The sequence below is a fragment of the Ovis aries genome, chromosome 1 (genome assembly GCF_016772045.2).
Source record: "Ovis aries strain OAR_USU_Benz2616 breed Rambouillet chromosome 1, ARS-UI_Ramb_v3.0, whole genome shotgun sequence".
Classification (NCBI taxonomy): domain Eukaryota; kingdom Metazoa; phylum Chordata; class Mammalia; order Artiodactyla; family Bovidae; genus Ovis; species Ovis aries.
Window position 1 is genome coordinate 97,348,635 of NC_056054.1, and position 18,253 is coordinate 97,366,887.

General features: G+C 42.6%; 1 protein-coding gene and 1 pseudogene across 6 annotated transcripts in view; one reads left to right on the plus strand and one right to left on the minus strand.

The window, feature by feature from the left end:
* NOTCH2 (notch receptor 2) overlaps positions 1-18,253 on the minus strand; it is a 212,622-nt gene that overhangs the window by 58,263 nt on the left and 136,106 nt on the right. For all 6 annotated transcript variants that reach the window (XM_060401816.1, XM_060401813.1, XM_004002392.6 and 3 more), the window contains 5 exons: positions 4,975-5,208; positions 3,474-3,629; positions 2,791-2,979; positions 1,514-1,627; positions 592-705 (listed from right to left, as the gene is read on the minus strand). In XM_060401816.1, the coding sequence (XP_060257799.1) occupies positions 592-705; positions 1,514-1,627; positions 2,791-2,979; positions 3,474-3,629; positions 4,975-5,208 (807 nt within the window). The remainder of the gene's footprint in view (positions 1-591; positions 706-1,513; positions 1,628-2,790; positions 2,980-3,473; positions 3,630-4,974; positions 5,209-18,253) is intronic.
* Positions 14,641-15,349, plus strand: LOC121817658 (ubiquitin-conjugating enzyme E2 D3-like; annotated as a pseudogene).

The window sequence follows — 18,253 nt, forward strand, 5'->3', positions numbered from 1 at the left end:
CCACTCCCAAATTAGAAATGTCGGCACAGATCAGAAATGTATAATATTTGTAAACATTCTTTTTGATTCTAGTAGCAGGAGTCAGGAAAGAGGACCTAAACTTTCCCAGATAGAGCTCTCTCCCCTGTCCAGATACACATTTGACTCTCAAAGCATCAATCGTATTTATGCAGAAAATCTCTGCACTTGCCCACCACTGCATTTCTGAGCCTTTGTTCGATCCCTTGCCTCAAGAAACACAGAGACAGGCCTCCTGCTGAGAAGCCCCAATGACAAATAGTTTTCAGCTGGAATCCTTCCCTTTTGTAGAGGAATAAGGCAAAGCCAGCTGGAAACTCGCCATTGCCAAAATCTGCCCTCGAAAGACGGGGACATCAAATGGAAGTGTCCAGGCCAGGCCATCACTGTGGTGAAGGAAGCAGCTGTTGTAGAAGGAAACAGGGGGAGCAGTAAGAAAGAGGCTGGAAGAAGCCCCTTCTAAACACAGAGCAGCCCATTAGTAGACTGGCCTGGCAGGGCAGCGAGAAGAGGACAGTCTCCTATTTAGTGCAGATGGACCTAGCAGGAGAATAAGAAGTGAAAAAGTCTTACCTGTGGCACACTGGCACTCATAACCATTCGGGTGATCTATACACTTTGCCCCATTCAGACACGGAGTACTAGAACAGTCGTCAATATCGATCTGGCAAACTGGCCCCGTGAATCCTTAAAAGGGCACATGATGACACACATCAAAGGATTATCCTATGTTTTCCTCACTATCAGAGTGATGCCCAGAAGAGCTGGGCCATTATTGGCAGGCTTATACCCCTGGATCAGCACGTGGAGAATTTTTCTCCTGAACAGGTACCTGGGATAACGGGTGAGGCTCAGGGCATCAGAGGCACCGGGGTGTCTCTCTCACCTCTTTTTCTTCCCAGTATAGATTTCACTTCAACTTAAAGTAGGAACTGAATGCATACAGACAGAACCCCCTAAGAAGTGAATGTAGCTGCACAGGAACTGGGACCTTCTCTCTGAAGAAACAAGAGAGGCTATAGCCTAAGGCAGAAAATTCAGCATGGCTTCCACAATGGCTGAGGGGGGGCAAAAGGAGAGACACAGCATTCTTTGGAAAGAACTGACTTGTGCTATTAATGTACCCATGGGTGAAATGTCTAAAAATAATCATCTCAGAGAAAGGTTTCAAGAATATAACTCACAGGAAAAAATAAAATCCTGAGTAACCTAGAACTAAGGGCTTCCGTGAGGTATGAACTTTCTGAAATGTACACACAGACGGCGAGGTCATGGGCCATTCAGAATAGACTTGGACCTCTGGCCACAAAGGATTTGGAAGATATTCTAGCTGAAGCAAATCCCCCACTTCTATACACACACACTCCTATCCCAAAGCGCTCACTTTAATGACTTCCTCATGTAGAGCCCACACACATTCTCTCCCTCCTCTCTTCCCTGCGGTCAGTCGGCTTTGTGCTTTCAAAGAAAACAGGGGCAGGTGGTGGGCACTTACCAGGCGGACACAGACACTGGAAGCGATTGACTTTATCCACACACTGTCCATTGTTCACACAAGGGTTGCTCTGACATTCATTGATCTCCAACTCACAATGCACACCTTTGAAACCTGAACAAAATGGACCACACAAGCGGCTTAGAAAAAGACAAAGGCAAATTCTAGCCAAGAAAGCACAAATTCATAAAGCTGACTACATCCTCTATGCGTATGAACATTTCTGCAGAGGGAAAAGAGGACTATGCCATGATTGAAAACAGTCACTGTGAGCATCAGTCAGACACGGGCATATTCTGGGATATCCATGTCACTGTGGAGACGGAGAAGAGGTTACCTCCAAAGACCTTAGTAAGACCTAGCATGCCAACAAAGACTGAACTACATTCTCGGATCAGTCCAGGCATTGCTTTCAGGACAGTGCCAGGCCCACAGGGTCCCCAGTCCTAAGGACCAGCTGAATGAATCAGAGATGCTGTTGTACTCAGGGTGTAAGTCAAAGTCAGGAGGGCCTGCCAAGGCTAGAGTGGTTAGCACCCGTTATCAGGCCAAGCAGCCCCTGACAGCTGTCATTTTAAGCTAAAGTTCAGCTGTGCTCTCTAAGGATTTAAGCAGAAGTCTCTGCAGAAGAGTTCCAAGATATAACACAGCATGTGTATCTCACCATGAGATAAACAGCAAGTTCCTATACAATTATGGGTAATATTATTTTCTATAAATGGAATGGTATGCTATTTGTAATATATCAGGGGATAAGGAAAGCTTGCTATTTAAAGAATTTTTATGATAAATACTTTATTAAATCAAAGTATACTTGCATTTTAAAAATCTTCTGAATTTTTCTCTCACAAGTATCTGGGTTTTGACATGATGGGACTGTTTTCCATAGATCTAAGAATTTTAACATGGGCCTTAGTCCTTAAGGGTCCCCTTGCATATGTGCATGCTAAGTCACTTCAGTCGTGTTCGACTCTTTGCGACCCAATGGATTATAACCCAACAGGCTCTTCTGTCCATGGGATTCTCCAGGCAAGAATACTGGCGTGGGTTGCCATGCCCGCCTCCAACCCAGGGATCAAACCAATGTCTCCAGCGGCTCCTGTACTGCAGGCAGATTCTTTACCACTGAGCCACCAGGGAAACCCTAAGGGTCCTGTGGCTAGGGATTAAATGCCAACAGAGCTTACGGAAATGCCACACTGTACTGAGTGCTCTGCCTAAGACAAGCACAGTGCAAGGTCTCTGGTCTAGACCCCACACACCGACGGCCCATGTACCTGGCATGCACAGACACGTGAAGCCTCCAATCTTATCCAGACAGGTGGCATCATTCTTGCAGGGGTCTGAGTGGCACTCATTGATGTCCATCTCACAACGAGGTCCTGCATAGCCCTTCAGACACTCACAGTGGAAGGCACCATCTGTGTTCACACATTTTCCTGCATGCTCACAAGGATTGCTGTTGGCTGGAAGACACAAGCACCCATAACCAGGATCAAAGCACTCGATGGAGCTTCCACAAATGTGGACTACAGAAGTGGGTCAGATTAGTAGCATTAGGGCCAGTCCTTTAATAATCTGATTCTCAATTTCTTATGTCATTCTAATCAATCAATCAGTCAATAAGAAAGTAAGTAAATAAATAATTAAATGAAGAAGGAAGGAAGGAAATAGCGAAAGAAAGACAAACGAGGGCAATCTCAACTCTTGTGTGTCTCCGCTGTTCTTATGCCCAAACAGTCACTAAGGCAGGGATACATGTTAAAAGTCAAGCACAAACCGTCTATATATTTGAATTCCCAGGATAGACTATATGGTTACACTGAAAGGTCAGTTGTAAACAGAGGGCATGTAACAGGTCTGAGGTTTGGATGAAACATGCACGCCGAGTGAAACATGCTTCAGCTGAAATGTCTGCTGAGTTCGACTGACAGGAATAGGAAGGGTTCTGCGTACTCACCCATGGCACACTCATCCACATCTTCTGTACAGTCACTCCCCTTGTAGCCTTGCGGGCAGGTGCAAATATACTGTCCATTCAGAGGGTTGGTATCACACAGCGCCCCCTTGTGGCAGGGGTTGCTAATGCACGCGTCATCCAGATGACATAGGAGACCTGTCACAGGGGTGGGGAAAGGAGAAGAAAGAGAAAATGCCCCTTACCTGGGGAATGAGTTTCTCTTTCATGGAGGATTGAACACCTTAGGACTGGCACGTCAGAATCCAATGTGAAGATTTAGAGGCAATTTCCCCTTTGCCTGATCCTGCCTTAGGGACATGCTGCAGCTAACTGCAAAGCAAGAAGCTTCTGCAGACACCTCTCTCTATACTCTGAATCTGAGCCTTCAGCTGGACCCCTCCTCAAGGGTAGATCATGTCAGGGATTTGTGAGATGGTGAGATGCTGGAGTCAGGAAAAGGCAGATATCCTTCCCACTGGGCTGTCATGTCTAACACGTAAAAACGGAGGCTGCCCAGTTCAATTGGAATTCCAGATAAACAACAAATAATTATCTACTCTATGTCCCAAATATTACATACATCCTATATTTTAACTGGCAACCCACTTTCCCAAGATTATGCTACCTGATGACCTTGGGGCCACCTGCGTTTCATTAGCCTCAGAAGAAAAAAAACCCAGCTGAACATCATCAGCCTATACTTGGGCAGCTTTTTAATAGTGTCAACATTCCTGGCTCAAGTGCCCTCAGGACTCTGAAGACATGACTAGGCCCCATGTTCTGCACAGTTCACATGGGAACTGGATTTTCCAGTCTGCAATTAGCTTAAGAAGAGGTGACTAAGGCTTCTTCTACAAAGCTGGAGGCGGGGCTTTTGAAAAGGTATAGATACAGGAACATTTCAAAACTGCTGGGCACAAAGTTCTATCGCTAAGCTATCTCCTGTAACATTCCTCCTCTCACTGCTCTATTCCTAGACCCCAAACTGTTAAACTCAGAGGCTAGAGCAATGTTAACTTTGCAGTTGGTGAAAACCTTCCCCTATAGGGCAATATTGAGAGCTGGAATACACTTCACTGTTTCCCTCTTGCTAACCTTTTCTGAGTAAATGGATTATTTCTTCTTAAAATTAAGTACCTACCTCTATTTGTGAGTAATTTTGTCTTAATTTCTGAGAAATTTACCTTAATTTCTGAGCTGTCTTTTAGCTTAAAATCTTATGGCGGTAACAGATGTTTCCAAGGCAAGAGTTACTTTCATTTTGGGGAGATGAAACACTGAAGTACATGGAGCTGTGAGCTAAAAGTCCTAAGGAAGAAGACTGACTTCACAGCACTTTGGCTACCAATTACATTTCCAGAAGAACAGCGTTGGGTGCCATGTTCCAAGAGATGAAACGTAAAAGGACATACCCCAAAAGGGATGAAAGAGACGCAGGCAGAGTCCTGAATGCTCACCAGCCCTTTCACCCTTTCCAGCTCTGTTCTTCCGCCAGCCTCACCTGCCTTTCCTTCTGGGCACATGCAAGAGAAGGAAGCCACGCGATCGATGCAGGTGGAGCCTGGGGTGCAGGAGGCGAAGGCACAGTCGTCGATGTTCTCGCTGCAGTCGTCCCCACTCCAGCCATTCACACACACACAGCCGTAGCCGCCGTTGCGGTTGGTGCAGGTGCCCCCGTTCTGACAGGCATTGGGTTGCAGCAGGCACTCATCCACATCCTCTGTGCAGAACTGTCCTTTGGGGGGAAAAGTGTCTTTCTTTAGGGCTCTGAGTCTCAGAGGATTAGTACCATACCAACCCCCACACGTTCTTCACCCTCATGTGACCTGCGTGAACTTATGGCAAAATTAACTCACAGACAAACCAGGTTCTCACATGACTTTTAAGGCCACCTAGAGACATCCAACGGAGAAGGCAATAGCACCCCACTCCAGTACTCTTGCCTGGAAAATGCCATGGACAGAGAAGCCTGGTAGGCTGTGGTCCATGGGGTTGCAAAGAGTTGGACACGACTGAGTGACTTCCCTTTCACTTTTCACTTTCATGCATTGGAGAAGGAAATGGCAACCCACTCCAGTGTTCTTGCCTGGAGAATCCCAGGGACGGGGGAGCTTGGTGGGCTGCTGTCTATGGGGTCACACAGAGTCGGACACGACTGAAGTGACTTAGCAGAGCAGAGAGAGACATCCAAATTCTAGGCAGATAATTTAGGGAAGGCAAGTTCTATCCCTAGAAACTCTGACAGCATGAAGTCTAGCCAGCCTACCAGAGAGAAAATTGAGTCTTGTAAGGGACTTAAGTCAGATTTGGTTAAATTCCCAGGACAATGAATGTGAGAAGAGCAAGGAGAGAAGGGTCTAAGAGATGAGTAAGGATGAGAAGCAACCTTAAAAATCAAAATATTAAGGCTACCATTATGTATCTTGACTATATCAATATCAATATTCTGATTATGATATTAGCTAGCAGTCTTGCAAGATGATGATGTTACCATTGGGGAAGACTTGGTTAAAGGTAAACAGTACTTCTCTGTTAATACTTATAAATTTCTGCAAAACTACAATTATCTCAAAATAGAAGGTTTAATTAAAAATATATGCAAGAGCAACAAAGGGCAGAGAGAAAAATCAAGCAGTTAAAGACAGTAAAAGCCTTGGTAGAATATAAATGTGAAACGCAAAGCCAAGATGAAGAGACTGGAGCCAAAGATGGAGCAGTGGAATAAGATGTAGAGAGTTGACCTCACACAGCAGAAGATGGAAAAGGATCAGTTTGTTCTGCCGGAGGAAGCAAACTAAAGGATGATAAACATGAGACCACCAATGGATATACCACAGGTGGTCGCAACAGCAAAGGACAGGGACTGTGGCAAACACTCTTGGGCCTCATGACAGGGAATAGGAGTTATTTTTAAGCTACTTAAAAGCAAGGGATTTGTAATTGACCAGCAGTTAAATGCCAGGTTACCTGAGTTGTAAAACAAGTTGATGAATCTGTCTTATAATAAGTTGTCTTTTAATAGGTTTAAGAAGCTACCAAAGGGAATGAATATTCAGATCATATGAACTCTCTAAAACAGAACATGACAAAACCCTCAAGATATCCTTAATTCTTTCTTTGTAAAAAAACCTCACTGAATAATTCAAAGAGGCACACTGATGCAGAGGCCTCTTAACGATAAAGCACAGGGCATTCATACTTAGAAAACACCAGGGCTATACCTAGTCCCCAGATAATAAGTCAGCTGGCTCAAGGACTTTCAGAGTCTGCAAAGTGCCCAACTGTGCAGCCATCATTGCCAACAGGGGCTTCTGTGTCTGAGCCAACCTAACTGACCACCTATTCTTTACTCCTATTTAACCAATGCATCCATTATTACAGAACCAACATCATTCTATTGCACTTTGATTGTATATCCATCTCCCATCACTGGGCTGCAAGCAAACTCAGTTCAGGAGCATTTTTTTGTATTCCCAGCTAAGACCCCACTGCCTAAGATGGCAGTGTGTGGGCAACTCCAGAACTCTATGCTCAGGGCCCCTCCTGTGCTGCTCTTCTCACTCCACTTCATCCATATAACACCTGAAGGAGCCACCACGTATTTACATGATCACACCTTCCTGATCTAGGATGGGCATCTGATACAAGCTATGTCACTGTGTCTCTGTTCCAAACTTTTGGACTAGGGACCCTTTGCCACATGGACTAAAAGAAAAATGTGACCAGTCTACACATGGTGTGATACTAGTGAAGCAGAAGTGCACAGAAAAGAAAAACAGAATCTGGGGACATTCAAGTTACTAGCTTCAGCTGTTCACAAAGACTGGCTGTTCCTAAGCCTATTTACGAGCACAGCCAGTCTGAGAGATGTCCCTTCCAGCAGGTTTCCCTAATTTGAGATGGGGATCTCTCTGTTGCATCCAACAGCATTTACTAGTACAGAGGGAGGGAGGAAGTGCAGGAGCAATCATTTCCCCCAGGGTAGATGATGTCAGTATAGAAAGCTTCGCTCCCTTACTTTTCTGGCAGAAATGCTACCTCAGAGTAATGGCAGATGTGTCGTTAAGATGCAGATGGGATATAGAAATGAAAACATAACCAAGAAGCAGGTGAAGAGTTCCTGCAACCTGGGAATTCCTCAGAGTCTTGTCTCTTACACTAATGCTAACTTAAAATACCTATGCTACCATCAAACTTAAGTGACTTGCTGCTTGTGAGAAATTTGGAAGTTGTTTTTCTTATTGGTAATTATTGAGAATTCTGAGTACAAGACACTGCGTATTTTTAAAGTCTCATACATATTTCATATACCTTATATAACACCCAGACACTTAAATATTATAGTGAGACAGACTAGGTTAATGAAATAATGTTTGGAATAAAAATTTTGTACTCTTGGGAAAGGAAATCAAGAGTCGCTAATGGCTTACTGTGAACCACATATTGGGCTTGAGGTGTTGCGATCCCTGTCTCATTGAGGAAACGTGCTCAGACAGGTGACATAACTCACCTGTCATGAGGCAGGGGGTACAGGAGGGCTGGGATTTGAACTAGAGCTGCTGACTCTCAAATCCTTGACAAAGACTTAAGGTGTGAATCTCACCACATCCAAACAACCTCTCTGCATCTCCGTCTTCCCAAGCACACAGAAGCATGGGGAAGGAGACAGGTTGGGGGAGGGGAGGATTAAAATCATGACTCATATGATCGGATTACTGGAAAAACTTATGACTTCAAATTACTATCCAAAAGTCAAATGTATTTTTTGAGTACAGCTGACTATTTTTCCAATGAGATTGATTTTTGAAGGTCAAATACCTAAGGCGTTTTGTGTTTGGTGTCAGATACTGTTAGAGAAATCAAATCTGGAAAGTCAAAAGAATGCTGGCTTATACGTAATCTTTCATAGAATGGATCATTTTCCTCTAAGGTTCGGGCATATTTCTCCAGAACAAAACAAAATCCCTCCCAGGCATATTTATGCCAGAATTTTTTCCTCATTCCAATTCCAGCAACCAGTTATTACATTTGGAATGTTAGAACAGTGACCAGGGTACCACAAAATTGCTTGTTCCAAAATTCCCAATGGAAAGTCTACTAACATACTGCACTTCTTTCATGTCACCTCCCTCTTGGCAAAGGAGAAAACCAATGCAAAAGCCTAAAAATAAGAAACATGAGGCTCACCAAGGTTAAGTAACCACCGACCCTACCACCCCTGCCCAGAGCCATAAACTGGTAAGTCAGAGGCACTGTCATTCAAATCCAGATCAGTTTGACTCTAAAACTACTGTTCTTTCCACTACAGCAGAGTTAATTATCCAACTCTGGGTCTGATCAATAAGACCTACAGACTAAGTCCCTGATTCTAGGGTCTTAAAGCACACCTAAAAGGGATGGAAGCATGAGTCAAGAAAAGAAGACCCTTGGTAGAAAGTGACAAAGAAAAAAAGTCACTAAATATTGAAACAGTAAAGTTTCTTGGTGATATTCTAGAGAGCTTGGGTGCATTCAGCTTTTCCCACTATTCCATGGCAAAAAAGCATCAGCCTGGGCTGGAGGAAGAAGGTTCACTCAGGTTTGTGGGCTTAGATCTTGAACATATCAAAGGGACTGGAGTATATTCTTGAGATGGGTTTAAAACAAAAGGCTGGAGACCATTTGAGGCTCTGAATTCTTATATGAATTTTGAACTTGATATGACAAAGGAGAATTATTGCAGGCTCACAGGTGAGGGAAGGTATGATCAAATCTGCATATGAACATTAGTCTGCCAGTAGAATATAACGTGAACTAAAAGCAAATGACTTTGTGTTAGTTGGGAGAAAAGGAGAAAGCACTAAGTTAGGAGCTAGCTACCTAGCATATAAAAGCCCCTGGTAAAAAGACAGAGCTGCGTTCTTTCCATGCCCTACCTAGCTACTACTCCTTCAATCCAAACAAGTCTCAGCATGTACCATCATTGTGCCAGCACACAAACCTTGCCGGTGAACTCCCAAAATATGTTGCACAAAGCTCGGTTGGGCAAGTTTGTGAGGGCATCAATTATCCCTCTTACTAATTTCACCTGCCAGTTATTGCAGGCTACTGGTATCTAACATTGGGATTAAGGCAGTGGGCTATTAGGTTTTAACCATCTCCTACGAGAAAGGAAATAACTTGTTTCTAGAAACTACTTTCTCTACTGCCATATAAACCTGGACTAACTTGGTATGAAGGCTGACACCTTAAACACTTAGCATGCTAAGTCGCTCAGTCGTATCCAACTCTTTTGCGACTTCATGGACTGTAGCCCACCAGACTCCTCTGTCCATGGGATTTTTCCAGGCAAGGAATACTGGAGCGAGTTGCCCTTTCCTCCTCCAGGGGATATTCCTGACCCAGATTGAACCTGTGTCCCTTAAACCCACATCTCTTATGTCTCCTGAATTGGTAGGTGGGTTCTTTACTGTTAGCACCACCTTAAACACTCAGAGCCACTAGTATATACTGATAACTCTCTGGGTGATAGCTTTTGCCTCCTAAATGTATCTCAAGTCTCTATCTTTCCTTCATATATTTTATTCTAGCCACATGGCTTACTGTTGTTCCTTAAATAAGTTCTTTCCTACCTCAGAGCCTCTGCATAGCCTGTCCTCTCCACCTTAAATATTCTTCTTCCTCTTACTCATATGGTTAATTAACTTCTCATACCTTGACCTTCAGCCTTCCCTCATAGCTCAGTTGATAAATCATCTGCCTGCAATGCAGGAGACCCAGGTTCAATTCTCGGGTACTCCGTTCAGTCCATCTTGTCATTTATCAAATGGTGTAATTTTATATTCATTTATATTTTACAGTCTCTGTTAGACTAAAAGTTCCATGAAAGCACGAGTTCTGTTGGTCATTCACCTCAGTTTATATATCAGCCACTGTACCAGACACTTGGCATCAGTGATGAAACAGGCCTTAGATTCAATCTAACGTGCTCATTTTACAAACAAGACAAGACCAGTGAGGTATAGTAACTTATCCACATTTACACAGCTAGTTAGAAAAAGAATTAGAAATGGACAAACTTGGGCTTCCTTGATGGCTCAGTGGTAAAGAATCCACCTGCCAGTGTAGGAGACAGAGGTTCAACCTCTGGTCCGGGAGGATCTCACGTGCTGCAGAGCAACTAAGCCTGTGCACCGCAACTACTGGTCACGTGCTCTAGAGGCTGGGAACTGCAACGGCTGAGTCCGCTGGCCACAACTCCTGAAGCCCATGTGCCGCAGCATCTGTGCTCTGAACAAGAGAGCCTGCACGCTGCAACTCGAGAACAGCCAGCGCAGCGACAAAGACCGAGCACAGCCAAACACAAATAGGTAACTTTTTTATAAAAAGAAACAGACAAACTTAAAAGTGGAAATTGAGTGCTGAAAAGGAACACTGCGGTGTGTGATCACAACATTTCAAGTTAGCCTTCAAAACTATCTTGAGGGAAGAACAGGATTGAGCAATGTATACGAAGAACAAAACAGCTAAGCAGTACTTCAACTATAGACAATACTACTAACCCACCATTAGAAAAACAAACATGCTATTTTGTATATAGGAGTGTGTGTATGTTAATCCCAACCTGCTAATTTATATCTCCCCCATCCCCCTTTCCCCTTTGGTAAACATAAGTTTGTTTCCTATGTCTGTTCTACAAATAAGTCCATTCATACTTTTTTAGATTCTACATATAATTGATATATATGATATTTGCCTTTCTCTGGTCACCTGACGTGAAGAGCCAACTTACTGGAAAAGACCCTGATGCTAGGAAAGCTTGAGGGGAGGAGGAGAAGGGGCCAACAGAGGATGAGACGATTGGATGGCATCACCAACTCCATGGACATGAGTTTGAGCAAGCTCCGGGAGACGGTGAGGGACAGGGAAGCCTGGCGTGCTGCAGTCCATGGGGTCGTAAAGAGTCAGACACGACTGAGCGACTGAACAACAACTGTCTGGCTGACTATGCTAATCTCCAGGCCCAGCTGTGCTGCTGCACATGGCGTTCTTTCTTTCTTCCTTATGGCTGAGGAACAGCCCACTGGATACCTGTGCCACGTCTTCTTTACCCATTCCTCTGCGGATGGACATTTAAGCTGCTTCCGCGTCTTGGGTATAGTAAATAGTACTGTGGTGAGCACTGGGGTGCATGTATCTTTTCAAATTATGGTTTCCCTGAATATGTGGCCAGGAGTGGGACTGCTGGCTCATGCGGCAGCTCTAGTTTCAGTTCTTTAAGGAACCTCCATACTCTCCTCCACAGCAGCTGTGCCAATTTACATTCCCAGCAACAGTACAGGAAGTTCCTTTTCCTCCATACCCTCCCCAGCATTTATTATTTGTGGACTTTTTATGATGACTATTCTGACTGGTGTGAAGTGGTACCTCACTATAGTCCTGACTTGCATTTCTCTAATAATTAGTGATGTCAAGGACCTACTGTATGGCACAAAGAACTCCACGCAATATTTTGTAATAACCTATAAGGGAAGAGAATCTGAAGAGGAATATGTACATATGTGTGTGTGTGTGTGTGTATATATCACACACATATATAACTGAATTGCTGTGCTCTACACCTGAAACCAAAATGATATTGTAGGTCAACTACACTTTAATTATAAATAAGACACAAATCAACCTACTTACAAAACAGAAATAGACTTGCAGACACAGAGAACAGACTTGTGATTGACAAAGGAAAAGCAGGTGGGGAAGGGAGTCTGGGGTTAACAGATGCAAACTATTATATACAGGATGGATAAAAAACAAGGTTCTACTATAACACAGGGACTGGATTCAATTATCCTATGATAAACCATAATGAGAAAGAATTTAGAAAAGAATGTATACATATGTACAACTGTAACACTTTGCTATACAGCAGAAATTAACACAAAACTGTAAATGTACTATACTTCAATCAAAAAATAAATTTTATAAAAGGAAAACAAGAAAAAAGAGTACACTATATTGATTTTGTAGGAGTGCAGTCACTTTCATAATGATCTTTTCTTACTGCTGCCATCTATGGTCTTAAAAGCAAACGATGAATGAGTAAGATTATGAGCAGCATGTGTGGCAGAAAATAGAGTGAACCCAACAGGACTGTACTGAAGTGGAAACTGACCTGAGCCTCACTAGCATCAAGTTCTGGCCATGTGAACTGAGGACCACTACACAAGACACCATTTTATGAGCTGCAACACATGACGATACAGACAGCTCATTATGGTTTTCTCAAGACACCACAAACAAAACATCAATCTGACTTGAGTTACAAGTGACTGGGAAACAAGAGGAGGAAGGGCGGAAAGGAAAGAAAAGAAATGATCACTGAGCCTTAGCACTTCTGGAAGAAGCCCTGGCCCTTCCTAGTCATCTCTCAAGTGTGAAGTGTGTGGGAAAAACTTTTACCACTTCAGTGGCCCTGTTAAGGGTCAGTTCTCATTTGCAACAGTCACCATATGAACAACATGTAAAAAATGAGCTTGGTTGACCCTTGCCCTGACCCTCTACCTCCTCTTCTTTGGTTACATCAAGAGAGTCTGGTCTCCAATATATCCTCCCAGCCAGCAGTCGCTCAGGCTCCTGAGGTGTGGAGTTTCATCTTTTCCTATCATAGCAGGGCATTCTTTTAACCTCTGTCCTACAAACCTTCTCCTCTACAGGAGGTTTTCCATTCCTCTCCTGAAGTGAAAGGGCAGAGGACAAGCTTGACTATTCTTCAACCTCCCAGGGCTAAAGATGGTTGAAACATTTTGTACAAACACTGGAGTCTACAGGGTCTGCCTGATAAGAGACTGTGTGCATGCACTAATGTGCAAGCACACAAATGTGCCTATGAGGCTGGGGCAACAAGTGTCTAACAAGATCCTGTAGGAATGGTAGGCATAGGAGATACACATGCAGATAAATGCAAGAATCTCGGTGAATGTTCCTGCTAACCCTAGATACCATCATCTTGGCCAGACTCCTCAAAAACCTGGTTTCCCTGCATTGTGATCAATACAGTATCTAAAGATCACTAACTTGACCTCACCATGGATAATGGACTGTGCCATTTGCCTTTTCAAACCCTCTGAGGCAAGCCATTACTCTTAGGATAAAATTCTAAATATTTTCTACATTTTCTGCCTACCACTCCAGTCTTTCCCCTTGAAATATGACTAGTGCTGGGCACTCTGGCTTTTTCATCATTTCTCAACATGATCACAGTCTTTACCTACTATGGATCTTTGCCCAGGACCCTGCACCTGGAGCATTTTAGGCTCCATGATCCCCTAATAATTCATACCCACTGTCCACAGCTGAAAGACAGTGCATGCTGACTCCAAACTCAGATAGTTCTGCCTGTTAATATGTTCTCCAAATAACCTCTACTTTTCCCACTATTCATTACAGTTCAAAATCTTATAGATAATTACATGCTTTACGCCTGTGTTCCTCACCAAACATATGCTAGACACATGCTCCAAGTTCCATGGAGAAATGGGTGGTACCATTTACTTCATCAGTGAACCCTTAGCACTTAGCATAGTGCCTTGCTAATAGTATTTCTTGAGAAGTAATCAAAATATTTGTTTAAACAAATTTTATTTGCTCTTTTCCCCCTCACTCAGATCATTCTAAACTCAATAGTCATCTTTCGACTCCTATTCCCAGTAGAACAGGGTGTCTCTATTCTATTCATACTGCCAAACTTTTCATCATCCCCTTATCTACATCCCCCCACCAATACACACGTCTCTCATTCCACTCTCTTCCTTAGCTGCTAAACTCCATCTCGTTTATACCACACCAAACTTATCTGGCCTTTTGACCTTAATCCCTCAACTATGTCTCGAGGTGACTCTACATTGTTGGAGTACCTTACTTCAATTGAAACCTAAGATTTCCCTAAAGACTCCATCCCAGTAGGCAAGTAACCCTCCTCTCCCAGTTGCCTCCATCTGCATGAAGGTAAACAGGCAAAGAGCCACTCTTTTATTTCCTAGTGGTGCTACTGACTTCAAATAGCAAAAATAGACTTATTCAGCTATTTCTAGGTACTAGACACTGTGATGAGTGCTTACAATGATAGTCAAATGTAATCCTCTCATACAAAATTAGTCCAGATTTACAGACAGCACAGACCTGGTCCACGATGAAGAAAGATACTAATATATCTCAGGGAAGTAAGGAGAAGAGACCCTGACAGGACCCAAGGATAGCCCTGAATTTGGAGGCATGATGTTGGGCCAGAACAATGAGAAAATTTAATGCTCCATTCATTCATTCAACAAATATATATAAATTATGTGCCAGGCCTGACCTATACAAACTGGTAAACAAGCAGTTGTGGATTCTACCCAGAATATACAGACAAAAGAGGGTTTTACAACCTATCAAATAATTATAATAGAGGGTGAGAAGTGCAGTAATACATACATGTTGCCTTAGGACCACGGAGCAAGAGAACACAGAAGAACTATGTCCTGCAGGTCAAGTGGGGGGTGATTAAGCCAAGATTATGGCCTAATGGCAGCCTGCATCAAGGCAGTATTTTTGTGTGTGTTTTGAAAATTCATATTCCTACAGATTCCACCTTCAAACCACCTAAAGTTGCATTTACAAGAGTTTATCATCCAAATATTAACAGTAATAGCAGCATATGTATTGATATTCTAAGATCACAATGTCCTCCTGCTTCAACTGTTTCTGAAGTTCTTTTTTTATCCACTGGTTCAATGCTATGTCTTCCAAACCCAGATGACTCCTGAGTGCCAGGGACTGCACAAATCTATAAAATGACAGAGATAAATGAAGAGTGACCTCAGGAATCTCTGGAATGGACCCAAAAGTATGCCATGTGATGCCACCTTAAAGTCAGAATAAGTACATTACAGCTGAATAAATTGTAAATTACTGTTGCAAGAGAGAGAGAGACAAAGACTCTACATGTTAACCAGTTTGTGTAGGAATGTAGGAGAATGGTGTGGGGTACTTCAGGCAGAAGGAAGTGTATGTGTATAAGTTTGAATAGAAGGTAAAATATGGCTCACCTGAGGCAATGAAAAAACCCACTGTGGTTTAATTATAAGGCACGTATCAGTGGAGATAAGGTTGGACAGGTAGTTATGTGCAGAGCCTTGGAACTCTATCCAAAGACAAGGGGGACCCACTGAATCATTTCAAGCAAAGAAATCACATGATCCAATTTGTGTTTCAGAAAGCCCACCCTGCTCCTGTGGGGAGAATGGACTGAACTCCATCCCACCATTCCAGGTCAATAGCAATTTAAAGCACTGAGGAGTCCCAGGGCTCCTGTGGTCTCTATAGCATCAAAAAAGTCTGTGGTGCTTTTGGAGCAAATTCCAGATGCAACAGCACCGAAGAGCAACCAGGCTCAGCCACTGTATGGAGAACTGGCGCCTGGCACAGAAGCTTCTCTACCCAGATAAAAAAAAATGGTACTAGGCTTTTGCATTCCTGCTAGGAGGAAAAACACACACTCTGGCTCTCTCCCACCTCTTTGGGCTGCTGGGTTGTTAACAGTTTACAGACAGAGCCCCTCACCTCCCTGGAAGCAAAAACTAACTATACCAGGGATTCCAAAGAGAATCAGACTACTCTATTTATGGCAAGGCATTACTAATGAGCAGAATGAGTAAGCCAAACAAACAAACAGCAACCTGGTGTTCATTAGAACATTTGCAATATAAAGATATAAATATACCATGTGAAATGTAGATGAAAAGCATACAAGTGAAAAATACACACTTCCTGAGACGAGTACATTATAGAAAGAATTGGTTCTATATTCTCAAAAATTTTATACACATGCAGTGTATGTGTACAGTTTATACAATCTTTCAAAAGAAATTAAGATACTCTGATAAAATGGGGCAGGCTGAGAGAAAGGCAGAAATAGAGAGGACCTAGACAGAATGAGTAAATATTATCAGAAAATAAGAATGCAGTTCAAATACAAATCAGAATTGGCAGCTATAAACAATAGAGCTGACAAAGAAGAAAAATAAATCAATTATGCAAAAAAAAAGCTTAAGAAACTCTTATGAAATGCAAAGGAAAAAAGATTAAAACATCGAGAGAAAAGATTTTAGCTCTGGGGAAGAATGAAGACCTAGTGTAAAGGTATTCCTAAAGACAAAAAACAAATGAGAAACTATCTTTGCTGAGATGAGACTGAACCTAAGTTTGCAGAGCCAAAGAGCTCAAAATAAGACTAGGAAAAAGGTGACAGGAAACATGCCTATACTAATATTGGTTAAAGTTCTGATTTTAAAGGAGGAGGAGAGATAGAAAGAGAGGGAGACAGAATAACTCAGAAGACATTGGACTTCTCTGTAATGCTCACTACAAGAAGCAAAGGAATAATGTCTAGGAACTTCATAAGAATATAATTCGTGACCCAAGAGTTCAGTATCTATACATGATGCCATTTGTGTATGAAGGTAACTAAGTTAAAAAATATTTTTCAAATATTTATGAGCTCTGTAAGAAGGTTGTGATATAAATGCACTACCAGTTAACACAGAACAAATTACACATATAACTAAGTCTAAAGTCTTATACACTGAATTTTAAAACAGTATGAATATCAGTAATGTTAAAGAACATAAGTAACACTTTAAGTTTGAGCAATAATAATACTATAATACAAATATTAAAATCCCAGATCCTATAACAAAATCTGGAGAGTTAAGAGAAGATTAAAACAAGTAAAAGTATGCTCATTCCTTACCTTACAAAAGAGGATATAGTTTCATTTTGGATAAAGAAAAGCAGAAAGATGGATTCAAATCCAAATTTTTCTAAACATGTATACCTTTTAAAATCTAAAAAGCACTAAACATTATATGGGCTTCCCAGGTAGCTCAGTGGGTAAAGAATCCACCTGCAACGCAGGGGACGCAGAATATGCATTGTGAGTTCAATCTCCAGGTTGGGAAGAGCCCCTGGAAGAGGGCATGGCAACCCATTCCAGTATTCTTCCTGGAGAACCCACGGACAGAGGAGCCTGGTAGGCTACAGTCCATAGGGTCACAAGACTGAAGCAACTGAGTAAACATGATATATAATTCAAATCATTTCACCTCTACTGTCTTCAAGGACTAATTTCTAAGTCCTTGAATTACTTAAAACACATGGTTTATCTTCTCATTCTTTGCTCTCCCATCTCCCATGAAATCAACATCTGGGTTGAGGACCAATAAGGTCACCTAAGCCAAGAGTTCTCACTTTCCTCAACTCTACAGACCTCCACATCTACTCATTATCACAGACTCATGTTCCAGATCTCATTAGAAGATACTCATTGTTCCAACTCCCAAGATCCCAAATTGGTACTTCCACTCTCTGCCTATAACTTTCAATCACCCTTCTTTCCCATTCCCAACAACCAGTTCACCTAATTTTTCCCACTAAAACTCGAAAGAGTAAAATGAAAAGTGAAAGTGTTAGTTCCTCAGTCATGTTTGACTCTTTGTGACCCCATGGACTGCAGCCCACCAGGCTCCTCTGTCAGTGGGATTCTCCAGGAAGGAATACTGGAGTGGGTAGCCATCCCCTTCTCCAGGGGCTCTTCCTGACCCAGGGATTGAACCCAGGGTCTCCTGCATTGCAAGTGGATTCTTTGCCGTCTGAGCCACTAGGAAAGCCCTGCAAAGAGTAAAGCACTCCTAAATAACCCACTTCATTAACCAACCCCTCCTAGCTGCCTTAACTCTCAGTCTAGCCAAGGTTCTAGGGTTGGT